This window comes from Saccopteryx bilineata, chromosome 3 (genome assembly GCF_036850765.1).
Source record: "Saccopteryx bilineata isolate mSacBil1 chromosome 3, mSacBil1_pri_phased_curated, whole genome shotgun sequence".
In the NCBI taxonomy this organism is placed as follows: domain Eukaryota; kingdom Metazoa; phylum Chordata; class Mammalia; order Chiroptera; family Emballonuridae; genus Saccopteryx; species Saccopteryx bilineata.
The window spans coordinates 60109236-60126341 of NC_089492.1; the positions used below are offsets into that span (position 1 = coordinate 60109236).

At 40.2% G+C, this 17106-nt stretch overlaps 1 protein-coding gene across 8 annotated transcripts in view; it reads right to left on the bottom strand.

Moving 5' to 3' along the window:
- Window positions 1-17106, bottom strand: part of ASPH (aspartate beta-hydroxylase) — a 251987-nt gene that overhangs the window by 174694 nt on the left and 60187 nt on the right. For 2 of the 8 annotated variants that reach the window (XM_066266197.1, XM_066266199.1), the window contains 2 exons: window positions 12696-12737; window positions 9572-10156 (listed from right to left, as the gene is read on the bottom strand). The exons of the other annotated variants lie outside the window; for them this stretch is intronic. In XM_066266197.1, coding sequence (XP_066122294.1) covers window positions 9801-10156; window positions 12696-12737 — 398 coding nt within the window. In that variant the 3' untranslated portion in view covers window positions 9572-9800. Of the gene's footprint in view, window positions 1-9571; window positions 10157-12695; window positions 12738-17106 lie in introns of those variants that run through there. 8 annotated transcript variants of the gene reach the window in all.

Here is a 17106-nt window from a genome sequence, read left to right on the forward strand (position 1 = left end):
CTTGAGCCTTTAAGACTCACAAGATTCTTAAAGAAAAACTGCAGGTTATGTGGTGTGCCAGTGCTAGGGCATGGGTTACACGGCAGTTTTTTATTGAATGGGTAAATCTCGTCTTTGGTCCTGCAGTGAGGAAATATCTTCAAGAAAATAAACTCCCAATGAAAGCATTACTAATCCCTGAAAATGCTCCAGCCCACCCACCTGGTCTTGAAGATGACATTCTCGATGAGTTCAAATTCTTGAAAGTCCTCTACCTCCCAACCAACACAACTTGAATCTTGTAACCTATGGATCAGCAGGTCATTTCCAACTTTAAAAAGCTTTACACAAAGCACTTGTTCTGCCACTGCTTTGAGGTGACTGAGAATACAAATCTAACCCTTCAAAAGTTTTGGAAAGATCACTACAACACTGTGATATGCTTATGCATTATTGACTTGGCATGGCAAGCAGTTACAAGAAGAACCTTGAACTCGGTGTGGAAAAAGTTATGGTCTGATGTTGTTTGCAGATAGGGACTTCGAAGGATTTGAACCAGAGACCGAGAATGAGGTAGAAGCATTAGAGGAGATTGTGTCCCTCGGAAAGTTAATGGGTCTGGAGGTAGATGAGGGTGACGTAAATGATCTCGTCGAGGAACATGAGGAGGAACTCTCAACTGAGGAGTTGAAGGAGCTACAGATGATGCAACATATGGAACTTCTGCAAGAGATTAGTAGTGAGGAGGAGGTCGAGTCAGAGGAAGTGATTTCTACAAGTGAAATTAAAGACATGCTGGCAATGTGGGAGAAGCTTTCAAGTTTCATTGAAAAGAAACACCCAGAGAAAGTTTCAACTGGTCCTACTTCAGCACTTTTTAATGACACTTGTTTGTCACATTTCCGTAACATTTTAAAAAGCAGGCAAAAGCAAACCTCTTTGGATAGATTTTTATTCAAAAGTCCTGCAAGTGAAAGTGCCGAAAAGTACAGCCAAAAAGGCAAAAACAGGTGATGATTAAATGAGAAATACATAATGTTAAGCTTAGGTTAAGTTTAAAGTTAAGAAAGTGTATATTTTTAAAATTAAGTTTTTGTGGTTTCATTTTAAGTAAAGAAAGTGCAGTTTTAGTTTTGTTTAAAGAAAATGCAGTTTTAGTTTACAATTAGTGTTAAGAAAGTGCAGTTTTAGTTTACATGTCTACAGTGCCTGCATCCCTTCCTCCCTCCCTCCTCCTCTGCCATTCACCTCCGATAGCCGCACTCGTCTGTCTCCAAGGTAAGAATACAGTACTAAATAACACTTTTTTCTTTTATTTCATATACTTTGTTATGCATTGGTAAAGTATACATGTGCACTTCTTAATTAAAAAACATGTCTTTTTTTAATAATTTAGGATGGTTTGGGGATGTTTCACGGGGCTGGGACTGATTAAGTCTATTTCAGTTATTTTAAATGGGAGAAATTTGTTTGATATACGAGTTAACTGACTTATGAGCTCGGTTACAGAACAAATTAAACTGGTCTCTCAAGGTACCACTGTAAACACACAAAACCCCTATCTCCCGCAGAGAGGGAACAATTAGAAAAATCTACAGGATGGGAAGATGGTTTGAGGCAGAGTGAGGCAGGGAGTGCCAGGCACTTAGGGAGCAGGGCATGGGGCTATCTGCACTCAACTGATGAGGAAAGAACATACTGCTCAGATTTGAACAGATTTCTGATAAGATCTGAACAGGTGTGTCACTGCTTGAGTTACACTGGGGAAGAGGGCTCCAGGTAAGGCTCTGGATCAAGTATAAAATTACTCAGCAGGGAGGATCCTGGGAGCCAGGATGACCCAGGCAGCTGTGCAGCTGAAGTGAGCAAGGGCGTGACTGTGTGAGACTCAGAAAGGCCCTGGACAAAGGGACCACAGAGGACTCTACTGAGTGAAAACGAAGGATTCACTTTCGTAAAATTACACACAAAGCACTTCAACAAAATCTGGGAATTATAAATAGTATTATGCTTTCTATGATTTCATATACTTAGCCCATAAAAAGCTAAGATATTTTTCAACTTTAGTTCGTCAGTTTGTGGTTTACTAACCAGCAGTAGTGAAAATCCTGATGTTACCTACCAGGGTTACTCCAGCTGCTGGTGTTTGTGAAGGGAAATGTTCAGGACCGCTACTGCTTCAAATGCAAGTAGTCTAACAGTTTAATCAATATAGCCTAAAAATATCCCTAATAGGTACATGAAACTTGAGAAATATTCAGGAAATCAATAAACCAGAAAGGCATGCATACTAATTGACCATGCTAATTCTCCTTGTTGTTCCTGGCTTGTATAACCAGCAAAATACAGATGTTAGCAGGTATCCCAACAGCAGCTCTGTAACTTATCAAAATTCTGAGACTTCCAGCTACTACGAGCTGCTCCACGACATGCAGTAAGAATCCCAGATTCAAAGCGTCTTCATATGACTCAAGATGGAGAGATTTCAGAAAGAGGATGACATAAATCTCAAAAGAATTAAACTCTCTAAAGGGCTCCCTAAGAGCCTAGTTTCAAGACCAATGAATGGAATGGACTCAGTTTAACATCTTACAACACAAGGAATGTGCAGCAGTGGGGACCACATGTCCCAAGAGGACTGCCTTTAAATGTCACTTGAATCCCACCTTGACCATATTCCCAGGGCTATAATTTTGGTTTCCACAAGTACAGAAAACAGATACAATGGTACCTCCTTAGAAGGGTTTTAAAAATTAAATGAGGTAATTTAAACACAGCAAATATATATATTTTTTCCCACCAATTTATGTTTTCCTTTATTTCTTCTAAAGAAACACATTTGCTCCCTCCCTGTGCACATACACACAGCAACAGGAGTGCAGCTATAGGCTATTTCCACGGTGGGCAAAGCAATTACTGAGGAAACGTGGGCGCATTTTTCTTTAAAGCATACTTTTCATCTTTCTAATATAATTTTATATGTTCACCATTCAATCAGCACACAGTGAATGTGTACACGTATCAGTTACTGAATATAAATCATCGTCTAGCAGCAAAGGACAGGAATGAAGCCATGAGGTGGGCATGATAACCAGAAGGCACCCAGTCCGACCCCTAGGAGAGGATCAATGAAAGCGCTAGTGCGGCCCTGGCCGGTTTGCTCAGTGGTAAAGCATCGGCCTGGCGTGCAAGGGGTCCCGGGTTCGATTCCCGGCCAGGAGACACAGGAGAAGCGCCCATCTGCTTCTCCACCCCTCCCCCTCTCCTTCCTCTCTGTCTCTCTCTTCCCCTCCCGCAGCCAAGGCTCCATTGGAGCAAAGATGGTCCGGGCGCTGGAGATGGCTCCTTGGCCTCTGCCCCAGGCGCTAGAGTGGCTCTGGTCGCAACAGAGCGACCTCCCGGAGGGGCAGAGCATCGCCCCCTGGTGGGCATAGCGTCGCCCCCTGGTGGGCGTGCCGGGTGGATCCCGGTCGGGCGCATGTGGGAGTCTGTCTGACTGTCTCTCCCTGTTCCCAGCTTCGGAAAAATACAAAAAAAAAAAAAAAGAAAGCGTTAGTGCAGATGCGATGACTCATGACTCAGCTAGGCCCTGCGAGAGAGGCGGCAGGTGGCCTGCACAGAGCAGGAGCACACTCTCCACAGACGGAACAGTCCTAGCAATAGTTTGTTTCATCATTTTCTTCCTCAGCCCACACACTGCCCTGTATTGCACAGTCGGGACTATAGCCACCTTGACCACTGATGTCCCCAGGGCCTGGCACAGCCCCTGTCCAACTGCACATACTCAAAATATTTGTTAAATGAATCGATAAATGGACAATCAAGATGACACAGCATATGGGTGTTTTATATAATTATCAAAAACAGGCCTGACCTGTGGTGGCACAGTGGATAAAGTGTCAACCTGGAAATGCTGAGGTTGCCGGTTCAAAACCCTGGGCTTGCCTGGTCAAGGCACATATGGGAGTTGATGCTTCCTGCTCCTCCCCCTTCTCTCTCTCCTCTCTCTCTCTCTCTCTCCTCTCTATAATGAATAAATAAAATCTTAAAAAAAGCAAAACAAAAATAGTTGACCTTTAAAAAAAAAAAAACACAAATTTTAAGTATGTGACTTTCTCTAATCTTTTAGGATACAAGAGAAGTAATATTTGAGGCAAGGATGAAATAAATGACAGACCTCTACAATATATAGATGTTACAGAGTGATAAATACATATAAATAAAGAAAAATCAAACGAGGTACAAAGTGAGAACGAAGAAAAGAAAAATAGGTGACATTCTGCTCCTTAAGGCTTATAAAATTGAAGCTTTTGCAAAAATTGACTTCTATGTAAAAAATGCTACCCAAACTGGTCACAAACATCTAGTTCATGCGGTTTTATCCTTAGGCAAATGGAGGAGGCAGGATGGCAGGACGTGAGAATGAAGAGTGGTCCCAAGGGTTTTCTCAGATTAGATGGGTCTGCTGTATAACACTCACCCTTCATTTACTATCAATAAAAAACATTCTAGTTAAATAAAACCAGGAGAAAGTGAAAAGAGCTTCACAACAAAATAAACCTGATTTATGTGATGATTAAAATGCAGTATTGCCTGACCTGGCGGTAGTGCAGTGGATAGAGCATCAGACTGGAACACAGAGGACCCAGGTTCAAAACCCCAAGGTCACCGGCTTGAGAGCGGGCTCATCGGGCTTGAAAGGAGGCTCACCAGCTTGAGTGCAGGGTCACTGGCTTGAGTCAGGGATCATAGACATGACTCCATGGTCACTGGCTTGAGCCCAAAGGTCGCTGGCTTGAAACCCAAGGTCACTGGCTTGAGCAAGGGGTCACTCGCTCTGCTGGAGCCCCCGGTCAAGGCACATATGAGAAAGCAATCAATGAACATAAGGTGCTGCAATGAAGACTTGATGCTTCTCATCTCTCTCCCTGTCTGACCCTATCCGTCCCTCTCTCTGTCTCTGTCACACATAAAATAATAATGGTAGTTATTTACCACATGATTATATTTTCTTATATTACTTCAACCGTCTAAAAGGAAGCCCACGCTCCGCGTGCCCAGACACTGGAGCACTGAGATCCCACAGAACCTAAGAAAGAAAAAGCCCACAGCTTCCCCTTGGCTCTGTAGTTATGTGGGCCAATCAATGTTTGGTTTTGTTGTGGTTTTCCCCACATAAGCTAATCTAAATAGATTCACATAGGTAATCAAAAGAAATATGAATAATAAACTTAAAAGTAAAACTAAATATGTTCCTAATATCTTGAAGAATAATAATGAATGGTTTTTTCTACAGAAACACTGAAACTTGCAATACTAGAATGGGGAATTTACAGTTTTTGTGGAATGGAGTAGAAAACCTCCAAAGAACAAAAATTGCTTCTATAGAAAACATGTTCCAAGTACAAAGCAAATTTGTAAATAAATTTTATAATTAGGCTGGTTATAAAATGTCTTGATTATAGCATACACTTAAGAGTACGGGTAATTATTTCATCATGTTTTCCTAGCCTTTACCTTTCATATCTCGTGTTTTCATGTTGTAGCTGTATCCTCTAAATCAGGGGTCCCCAAACTATGGCCCATGGGCCGTATGCGGCCCCCGGAGGCCATTTATCCGCCCCCCCCCCCACCGCACTTCTGGAAGGGGCACCTCTTTCATTGGTGGTCAGTGAGAGAAACACTGTATGTGGCGGCCCTCCAATGGTCTGAGGGACAGTGAACTGGCCCCCTGTGTAAAAAGTCTGGGACCCCTGCTAAATCCTAACGCATTCTTACAGCCTGACATACATAAACATGTATAATTTCTGTTGTTTGTCCTCTCAGTGATCCCAGCACACCCACTTCAAAGATAAACTAGTCACAAAGGATGAAGGACTTGGCTGGCTCACAGCCTGCTGACTAAAGCAGGAGTGGGAACCATGGCCCCCGGTCCCTACACACTTTTCAGGACTATCTGAAACACCTGAGTGGTGTTTCCTTTTCCCAAAGGAAAGGAAGGCGGAGGGCCAGCACGGGATCTGCTCAGCACAGTGCATGCGACTTGCCAGCCAGTTCCCACAGCCACGGAGGGAAAAGAGTTCACTTCGATTCCCAGATGAGGAAAACCGGCATCGCCAAAATGCCTTTTATAGTGAAATAATACGAGTGATCAGTTTGGAGAATTGTTACCAATGGGCATGAATAGGAAAAAACTCCGCAGAGGACACAAGAGAGGGACCCATGTCAGTGGACGTGCCGTAAGTCACCAACCCATTTCAGGGAATATGAACTTACAATTATCTTAAAACATTTAAAATTTAAAATCATACTTGTTTACTACCTTCCTTTTCCAGTGGAGGTTTCAGTTAGGAGTCCTTGTTATCCAAGCAATCGTGAGAACCAGTCAAGTCACAGAGGGGCATGGCGAAGCAGCCCTAATGCTACAAACCGTCCTCTGTGAACTCGTCGCAAAACCAGCCCCTGGATGAACTCGAGCATTCATGCGGACTGATTTATGTCAGTCCTTAACCACCCCCTCTCACCGTGAAATGCTCAGAGAACCGGCCACATTATACAGATCATCCATACAGCACAACTGAAATTCTTGTAAAAAATATTTCAAAGAGATGCCTGCAAGTGATGTTAGAAATAAGTAAAATTCACATGAAGCGCCATTAGGTTGTGAAACATAGAGGTTACACATCACAACAAGTAAAGAAAAATTTAATGGTTAAAGTGCTTCAATAGAGTAATGTGAATATTGAAGGAGTAAAAAAGATCTTGGAAAAAGTAAGAGGCTGTCAACTGTTTCTGTAAAATTGATCATCTTCAACGTGGTCCCCAACCTTTTTTGGCCCACGGACCAGTTTAATGTCAGAAAATATTTTCACGGACCAGCCTTTAGGGTGGGACGGATAAATGTATCACGTGACCGAGACAAGCATTAAGAGTGAGTCTTAGATGGATGTAACAGAGGGAATTTAATCATTTTTAAAAAATAAAACATAGTTCAGACTTAAATATAAATAAAACAGAAATAATGTAAGTTATTTATTCTTCCTCTGCAGACCGGTACCAAATAGCCCACGGACCGGTACGGGTCCGCGGCCCGGGGTTGGGGACCACTGGTCTTCACAACGACTTGTCTACTCACCTGTGAAGCACTAGCATACGAAAGTTTAAGGAAAATTATGCCAGCACGTCATTTCTTAGAATTCTAAGTATCATCTCATAGTGCAATTTAAATAAAACATTAGTTAGTGATATGACAAAATATTTTTCGTTCTTATCATTTAATTTTCACTTTTCAGGACTCCCAATTACTTCATATTATAAAATATTTGTCTCAGTTTATAGCTGTTTTATTTAAAAAGGTAACCTTTCTAGTTTTAATTCTCCTTAGGTAACAATGTAAGGCAGCAGAATATGGAAATAACTACAGAGTAAATAACAAAGTGAGTAAAATCTAATATCAATGCAAAGTGTGGCCTCAACTTCAATAAAATTCAGTTAAAACCTTTATTTACTGAAGAAAAGGGAAGGAAAGAGAAAAAAGAAAAATTAATTCCTAGTTCAAAAGAACTCTTAAAATAATCTTTAAATGTTTTAGTAGAGATGTTTCAATTCAATTCTTGAGCTGATCAATTAAAAAAAATTCAATAGAACTAATAAAATATTTCCTAGTGTTCACTAAACAGCAACAGATGTTTATAGGCTTCTGCTGATTACAGGTTATTCTAAATATTTTTTTTCACTCATTTTCTTAGAGTTTAGCCTTTATGTACTTTATGCCCCCTGCAAACACCAGGGTAAAAATGACTAGAATGCTCTCAGGGAATGCAGTTACAATTCTCTGCTTCCGTAAGGTGAAAAAATCATCTGGTGATATTAACACTTAAAATCTGGTATCTACATTTGAAAATCAGTCCTTGGCAGCAAGATCTGTATCAGGATGTGAATACCTGCTTTGCTCCGTGTCTGTCCAGTTCACACCAGAGCCTCCCTCTGCGCCCAGGAGCTCACATTCCTGCAGGGAGCAGCTTGTGTGGTGCAGCGGAACATACTAACCTCTAGCCAAAGCTTTGTGCTTAGCAGCCAGACTGAGAAAACTCACCCACCCCCACTACACAAAGGAACTGTGACAAAGGTGTGTAGGTGTAGTTGTGACATGGGTCACAGATGGTCACCAGCCCTCACCAGGCCAGTGGTAAATTTCCCAGGGATTTTTTTCCCAGAGTCATGCAAAACACTGCCCCTTTACACTAAGACTGCTAAACTAGAAAGCTCTGTCAAAGGCCTGCCGAGGGCCATAGACTTAATCAGGTCATCCCCATTAGATGATTAAGAACTCATGCACAGAAAAGCACAAACCATTTGTAGAAACCTATTGAAACTGATATTTCCTTTTATTAAATATTTTCTTAACTACATTGACTTCTAGTTAGATCCCATATGTGCAACTCCTTAGAAATGGTACACAATTATGACACAACCCAACATGAAAAACATATGGCATTCCACCAAAATAACGGAAAAACTGTGCTATAAAATGGAAGGATATCTTTATCTGAATAATTAAAGCCTTTCTATACTGATCCTGAGTCTGTAAAGATATAAATGTGTTCCAAAATTGTTCTTCTAAATAAAATTCTCTTTTATTCATGACTATATTCAGAGTTCTTGAGACAGTGTAGCTGGCACATAGCCCTTACTGGGTGACAGTGGGGCAGGATGGGGGGGGGAGGCAGCTGAGGAGGGCAGAGGGTTGGAGAGATGGAGGAGGTAAAGGAGACAGAGCCAATAGGAGAGAGATGGGAGAAGGAGAGCCGGGTTAATCTGTGAAGAGTCTAAGGAGAGGACCGTCCTAAGAGACAAGGGGGTAAAGGAGACAGAGCCAACAGGAGAGAGATGGGAGAAGGAGAGCTGGGTTAATCTGGGAAGAGTCTAAGGAGAGGACCGTCCTAAGAGACAAGGGGGTAAAGGAGACAGAGCCAACAGGAGAGAGATGGGAGAAGGAGAGCTGGGTTAATCTGTGAAGAGTCTAAGGAGAGGACCGTCCTAAGAGACAAGGGGGTAAAGGAGACAGAGCCAACAGGAGAGAGATGGGAGAAGGAGAGCTGGGTTAATCTGTGAAGAGTCTAAGGAGAGGACAGTCCTAAGAGACAAGGGGGTAAAGGAGACAGAGCCAACAGGAGAGAGATGGGAGAAGGAGAGCTGGGTTAATCTGGGAAGAGTCTAAGGAGAGGACAGTCCTAAGAGACAAGGGGGTGGGGATCCCGAGTTTGAGGAGGGAGGATTGCAGGGGTGTCACCTGAGCTTGAAAAAGTGCCCTGTGAAGAGAAAGAAGGTGTGTGTGTGTGGGGGGGGGGGGGGGAAGCAGGAAGGAGAAGGTGGGAAGAAAATGAAAGGCAAACAAAGACAGCAACTTCCTCCCTACCTGAGTAGTTATCAATAACCTTCAAGTTATGTCACTCTGCGTATAATTACTATTTAAAATCTAAATATTCTTATTCAACTCCAATGAAGATATTAAATATATTAATGAGTTCATTACAATTCACATTATACATATACATTTATCTGGATACATGATAAATAAACAAAAATAGAATGTTATTACATCACATTTTTATTACATATTTTTAAAGCTTCATCTTTTAAGTTTAGAAGCATTAGACAGTGTACTGAAATTTCCAAGAATATACTTGTTGAGCACCAATAAAGACATTCAATAGCTAACTTAAACATCTTCCCCAACCAGAACAACACTACACTTTCTACGCGCTTGAGCAGCAATCATGATGAACATTACCATTTCTTCAGACGATGACATCAGAGGCTCAGCTCTTTCTTTTCTGAATAGTGCCCTTTGCGACCTGTGCCACTGTAGTTGAACTTCTTCCTTCCTTTCTGTCATCTTTGTCTCTGGATGTCACTTTACTAGAAATATCCTTTATATTAGTTGACTTTTTCCTATTTTCTTTGGTTTTAGAACCTTTATCTAGTCCCGCTTTCTCCTTTTCTCTGTCCTTCTTACTCTTCGGAGACTCTTTCCTGGCTGTATCGGAGTCAGCAGTTTTCTTATCCTTCCGGTCAAACTCTTTTTCTTTCTTCCTCTTTTTTCTCTCTTCATTCTTACTTTCCTTCCTTGACTCAGACTTCTCTTTTGCCTTCTTGAGCTCTTCTTTAGTGAGTTCTTTAACATTCAAGTTATCCAATCAAAGGAAAAAATGTTTATTGAGAGAATCTCTTAATTCATAGAATAGCAGCTTAGTGCAAAAGTATTGATTTTTTTTTTAGTCTTTCCACACACTTAAAATGATCATTCAAAAAGTGACTTTAATACACTACTTTTAAGTTGGTTAAAAATAGATGCTATTCTCTATAAAGTATCAGCTATAAAAATAATTCTGGAAACTTGCCATCACATTTTTCCAGTTTAAAATATGGTACAATTTGTCTTAAAACAAAGTTAACATGCAGTATTATTCAAATGAACGCATCCATAAAGCAGTACTTTACAGTGTTAACTCATCTCACAACTCTGTATAACATAATTAAAGGAACACTGACACCATAAGAACAAATTTTCCATAATTGGCAAGTATTTGTACAAAGGTAATTTAAAAAGGTTTAGCTCTAACAAGAAAGTATGTCCTTACTAATATTTGTGCTTTAATACTTGAAAACAATAATGAAAATATTTCTATTTATTTTTAATTAAGAAAAATACAATATCTATGAGGATAAAAATTTAAATTCCTTATCTATAGTGTCTAAAATGATAAGTAGAATTTCTTTTCTACTCACCTTCAACATTATGAAATCAGTATTCCTTTAAGTTTGTTTCCTGTTAATCTATGTAGAACCACTCAAGGCAACATATAAGTGCTGTCCATGCTCTCACAGGGAAGAGCGTAATTCAATGGAATATACAGTAATTCCAAATCTCATGTAAGACATTCCTTTCAATGTGCTTTGTATAGTTCAATAGTGCTGCTAGCCAAAGGTTTAAATTTTACCCTCTTGCTCTCTCATAGGAAATCATAAGAGATGCAAGGTGTTTACCATATTTTGTGGCATTTAAGCAGAGACAAAGAAATGGAATATTTCTTTAATATAGTAAAATGTAGAAGATATTTTTACCCACTAAAATTAGGTAAAATTGCCCTGGCCGGGTTGGCTCAGCGGTAGAGCGTCGGCCTAGCGTGCGGAGGACCCGGGTTCGATTCCTGGCCAGGGCACACAGGAGAAGCGCCCATTTGCTTCTCCACCCCTCCGCCGCGCTTTCCTCTGTCTCTCTCTTCCCCTCCCGCAGCCAAGGCTCCATTGGAGCAAAGATAGCCCCAGGCGCTGGGGATGGCTCTGTGGCCTCTGCCCCAGGCGCTACAGTGGCTCTGGTCGCAACATGGCGACGCCCAGGATGGGCAGAGCATCGCCCCCTGGTGGGCAGAGCGTAGCCCCTGGTGGGCGTGCCGGGTGGATCTCGGTTGGGCACATGCGGGAGTCTGTCTGACTGTCTCTCCCTGTTTCCAGCTTCAGAAAAAAAATGAAAAAAAAAAAAAATTAGGTAAAATTCACATGGCACAAAATGTTATTCCGTTCTTCCTGAAGTTTTATTAAAACCCTGTAAAAATGCAGACAAGCACTGACAAGGACTCCGCCAGCATGCCCTCACCCCGCGTCAGCGCCATTCCCGAGCAGCACAGATCACGGCACTGCAAGGCCGGGATCCGGGCGGCACCGGCAGGCCCTACTCTGCGTGCTGGTTTTAAAACAGTAAGTTTTTGATGTTTAATGTGCCTCTCCAGAGTAAGAAGTAAAATTACACTTTATTTGGTATTTATTTTGCAATCATTTATATAAAACTAAAATGGTGAAAAATCTGTTTTCTTCCCAGAAATTATTCAGGTGAGATACCCAAGTTAAACCATTAAAATTTCCTCATCTTAAAATTAAAATATAAATCACAAAATCCTGAAGCTCACATAGTGAAAGTCTCACCTGTTAATGTTTCACCAAAAATGAATAACAAACTACAAATATGCCAGGCACTAAAACACAAGAGAATATTACATATTTTATAGAGAAAAACACGCACTTCTCCCATGCCTTCTCTGTGAAGGACATAAATATTTACAAGTGAATAGAAAAAAACAGAGGGATATAAAATAAGCTGTTAGCCTACATGGAATGGTTCACAGGTAAAATTATTTTTAAAGAATTCAAATATAAAACATGGCAAATTCTATACCAATAGAATGCAGTGCTAAAGATTATAAATCTAAGTTTTCATTTTACTGGAAACTACAAGTTTGCTCACACTAGCTTTTATTGTGCCCGAAGAAAGTTCCATCAGAGCTTTGGAGAAGTGAAATCAATCACTGATAAAACAAGTTTTAGGTTGGAGGGTAGAACTGTGTACTTTTAAATTTATGTAAGTATAAATTAAAATTTATACTTAAATAAAATCATGATATTGTTACATATGTTTTTATGTTGAAGACATAAAGTTTGACAACATGAAACAAATTACTGAATATTATAGGCTTGAGGCACTAAAGTTTTTAATAAGGCTTTGATAAAACTACTTATGACCAAAGGTGCATCCAAAACCAAAAAGCAGTAACGCTTAGCATTAGTAGCTGCATTTACATAACATATCCAGAAAATGTCATGCATTTTCAAGCATTAAATTTGATTCACTCAAGGCTAATTTCAAAAATAGAAAATACCTTTAGCCTTAGTTTTTCTCTTGGCTACCCCACCAGGTCCTTCTGTTGATATTTACAAGATGAAAATAGGTTATAAACAAAATATTACGGTAATTAAAAAATAAGATATCTATACAAAGTTTAAATTGGTGTATCTGTTAAACAAATTAAGTTAAATTCACCATTTAAAAAAATACATTTCTTCAACATATAAATATCATTTTAGAAGCTTGTTTCCACTATTTATAACAGAAAAATGCATTAATTATAATCAGCCTATGAGTTAGTCAACTTCACAATATGCTTTACATGTGACAGACTTGTTGGCTTCAGAATTGTCTATTTACCACAGGAAACGGTGTTTTCCTCTCAGTGGTGCATGAATAGTCAGTGGACTTCCGCCCAGATACAATCAATTACAGGCACCAAGGGTGAAATGAAAGATCTAGGACTTTACTTTCCTACCCAGTCATCATTGCCATCCCCAAAAAGGATAGTCTAGCCTAATTTAATAGAATTTTAATCTTTACTAGTTGATTAATCATTACGTTTCCCCCATAGTTTCAAACTTTATTTAAAAATTACACAAGTACGAAATACACTACAGTTCCATTATGTATATATTAACTTTTTTGTTCTTCATCTAAAAACTCTGCAACGGCTTTTCTATTTCCTCTCTTGGTAAATGAAGGTAATGAAAATGGGTTTCTTTTTAACCCTCTAACAAATGTCAGCACACACAGCTCTCAGTACCCTCTTATTCTAACCGGGTTATACCTAGCATCCCAGCCAACGGATGCTCCCCTTGTCGCATAAGTGCTTTGTTACACTAACGTATCAGCAAACTTTCCAGAGGGGCATTTCAAGTTGCCAATCCATTTCCTAGCCCAGTGATTTCCAGCTTTCTTCATCTCATGGCACAAATAAACTAGTAAAATTCTGCAGTACACTTCAAAAAATATATTTTCCCAATCAGATAAAAAAAAAAAGTTTTTTTGATTCATTCACACTGGATGGCTATTGTTGTGTTGGCTGTTGTCATTTTTTTTTATTTGACAGTCTAAAAGAAAAGAGGTCAGTGGCCCTGACTAAATAGTCAGGTATTGCATGTTTCAAAAAGTCTGTGGCATACCAGTTGAAAACCACCAACCTAGGCACATCAGGGTGGGAGATATGATTAGTGTTCATCTCGTGTGAGGCAGCAACAGGTACGATCTGTCACTCTACAACCAAGGTCACAAGAAAGTCCCCTACGCTCTTTCATACTTATTCCTGTTGGAAACTGTAGCAGTCACTCCATATTTTTCTCCAAACCATAATCACACTCACACTTCCAGCTTCCATCAAATGAGATAGCCCCATTTGAAAAGGTAATTAATACTGGCTGAACTATTCCCATCATCATTCTGGCAAAAAACTAACAGTATGTCTTACCACTGACTATATTTTAAAAAGAAACTTGAATTAACTATTGCATGCGGCTTTCTATTATCTGTCCAATTACTTGATCCACATACACAACCATAAACAGTATGTGATGACAAGTATTTTTCCCAGATAAACCTGACTCTTTCCTAAACGCTACTAAAAACAGCATGCCACCTTGCAATAATGAATGCTTCCTTGGACCACTCCCCACTGAAGATTATTTCAAAATAAAATAACAGACTTATTCTTATACTGGCAAGTTTTAATTATATAAGTATTATCCAATGTGCAATATAAATTAGCATAAATCATTAAAATGCACCTTTAATGATATTAATGTTTCCTCCTGACACTTGCTGGTTCTTAAAATGAAGCCCTGAATTTTCCTGTTAAAAAGCAGAGTGGCCTGAACAGGCAGTGGCGCAGTAGATAGAGCGTGGGACTGGGATGCAGAGGACCCAGGTTAGAGACCCCGAGGGTGCCAGCTTGAGCGCGGGCTCATCTGGTTTGAGCAAAGCTCACCAGCTTGGACCCAAGGTCGCTGGCTTGAGCAAGGGGTTACTCGGTCTTCTGAAGGCCCACGGTCAAGGCACATATGAGAAAGCAATCAATGAACTAAGGTGTCGCAACAAAAAACTGATGACTGATGCTTCTCATCTCTCTCCATTCCTGTCTGTCTGTCCCTATCTATCCCTCTCTCTGACTCTCTCCAAAGTATCTATTTAGGCTACCTTTCCTAAATTTAAAGCATATAGTCAATAATTTTTCAGTACTATTGGCATGACAAATACTGAGCTAATAATTTAAGTCACAATTATATTTAGTCTCTGAAAAAAATAGTATAGACTCAAAAGAAAACACAGTACTTGGAAAACAGGAAGTAAATAGCGAAGTCCCTAAGTATTAAAGAGAGAAGAATCAAGGAAAATGCAGTGTCCTAAAAATTAAAGGAGCAATTATAGGTAGGAAGGAAGGCATGAACAAAAGTTTCAAAGGAGGACAATACTGAATGATATTAACTATTAAATGTCCCATAGGTTCTCCAGATTGCAGTTTTACAAGCAGTACAAGAGGCGGCCATATTACAGCGATGAGAAAACACAAGTGGAAAGAAAGGTGAGCAAAACCCAGGGAGCTCGTGAGGGCCACTCTTACCTTCTTAGAAGAAAACTGATCATTTATATATTTTCCCAAGAGTATCAGGGCCACAAAAGGAATAAGGTTTTGAAGAATTTCATCTGTGTTTGTATGCACTGAAGGCTAGACAAAACAAATCGCATGCCTATAGCAAAAAGAAACTGAGTTCCTGAGAAAGGGGAGAAATGGTGAGGCCAGAAGAGCAGGTGCAGACAAAGGAGAAAAGTTGGCTTTGGAAACCAGAAGATGCCACATCTCAAAAAATGGCTGATGAGTGAGGAAGCAATGATTCAAACAGAAACAGTAAATAAATGTCATCCACTGTAAAGAAAGGAAGATAATGGAGCTCCAGCCAGGGTTGACTACTTCGGTAATGCAGAAAAAGTCACCTCTACAGAGGAAGGAAGATGATAGTACAAAAGGTTTTGAACACCTACTGAAGAGAATAACAGTCACAACAGTGAGCACATCACGGAGGTTCAGTTCAGGGACATTTACAACAGCTCTTTTTCCAACAACAGTGTAAAGCTCAGTGGTGGAGAGAGGTCAATAGTGATCCACAATTGGTAACAGCAGGTAAGGGGGAAAAATCACAAGTTTGAGAAAGTAGAGATGTGCCTCTCCCCAAAAAAGCATAAGGTATGTATATTAAGACTTTGCTAGTATATAATACCTCATTTCTAGCAGAATTAATTTCTTACCATTTGTAACTGTGGCTGATGGGGACTCTCTTTATAGTGTCAAAACCCAGCAAGTATACCGTTTTTCCAGGAGAAAAATAAGGAACAATTCCATCAAACAATAAAATTCATGATAAAAATAGTTTCCACATAGTATGGAGAAAATTTATCAATCAGACACTTTAAGCTGCTTTTTTAAAAAAATGTAATCCAATCAGGAGTTATTTTATTGATAGAATACATTCTAAGTGAAAGCAGTTATCAAAGCAGCATTAGGATGTGGCTACGAAGAGAATGGCAAAAAATAATCATCATGTTGCTTCCTTCCTTTGGTCTGTTTACTCTGATGGTTTCTAAGTGACTGCTGTAAATGGTTCGGTTGACTATTTGGCAATTCTCATAGAGAAATTTGAACAAAGTATGTCTAATGTTCTTCCCTTAGAACACAAAGCAGTTGCCTAATGGTAATAACATCATTTTGGCAACTGCCTCAGAACCACATATCCCACCCACACTTTTAAAATGAAATGTTCTGCATGAAATTAAAATGCTCAATCATTAAGCCAGTGGTGGAACCTGGAGTCCCACCACGTGCAGCAGACATCATTTTAAATGGCTAGCTCCATTACAGTAGCCCAAGTAGCTACTGCAGATTTTCAGAGAGTTGGCCGCAGAATTGGTAGGTTGGGTATCACTTGCAACTTAGGTCATTCCAGTCACTCCCACAGCCCCTGCTGGGACTTGTGAGTCATTTTGAGCCTCCTTCCCATACTGAAACATCATAATCTACTTAATCATTGACTAAAGATAGCAAAAGAGGCCCAAACACCTAAGTAAAGGTTCTGTGAAGTAGGCAGACATTTTCATTAGAAAAGACATCTATTATTTTTTGTTGTGGCACTTCGTTTTATTTATTTATTTATTTTATTATTATTATTTTTTTTTTTTTGTATTTTTCTGAAGCTGGAAACGGGGAGAGACAGTCAGACAGACTCCCGCATGCACCCGACCGGGATCCACCTGGCATGCCTACCAGGGGCGACGCTCTGCCCCTCCGGGGCGTCGCTCTGCCGCAACCAGAGCCACTCTAGCCCCTGGGGCAGAGGCCAAGGAGCCATCCCCAGCGCCCGGGCCATCTTTGCTCCAATGGAGCCTTGGCTGCGGGAGGGGAAGAGAGAGAGAAGAAG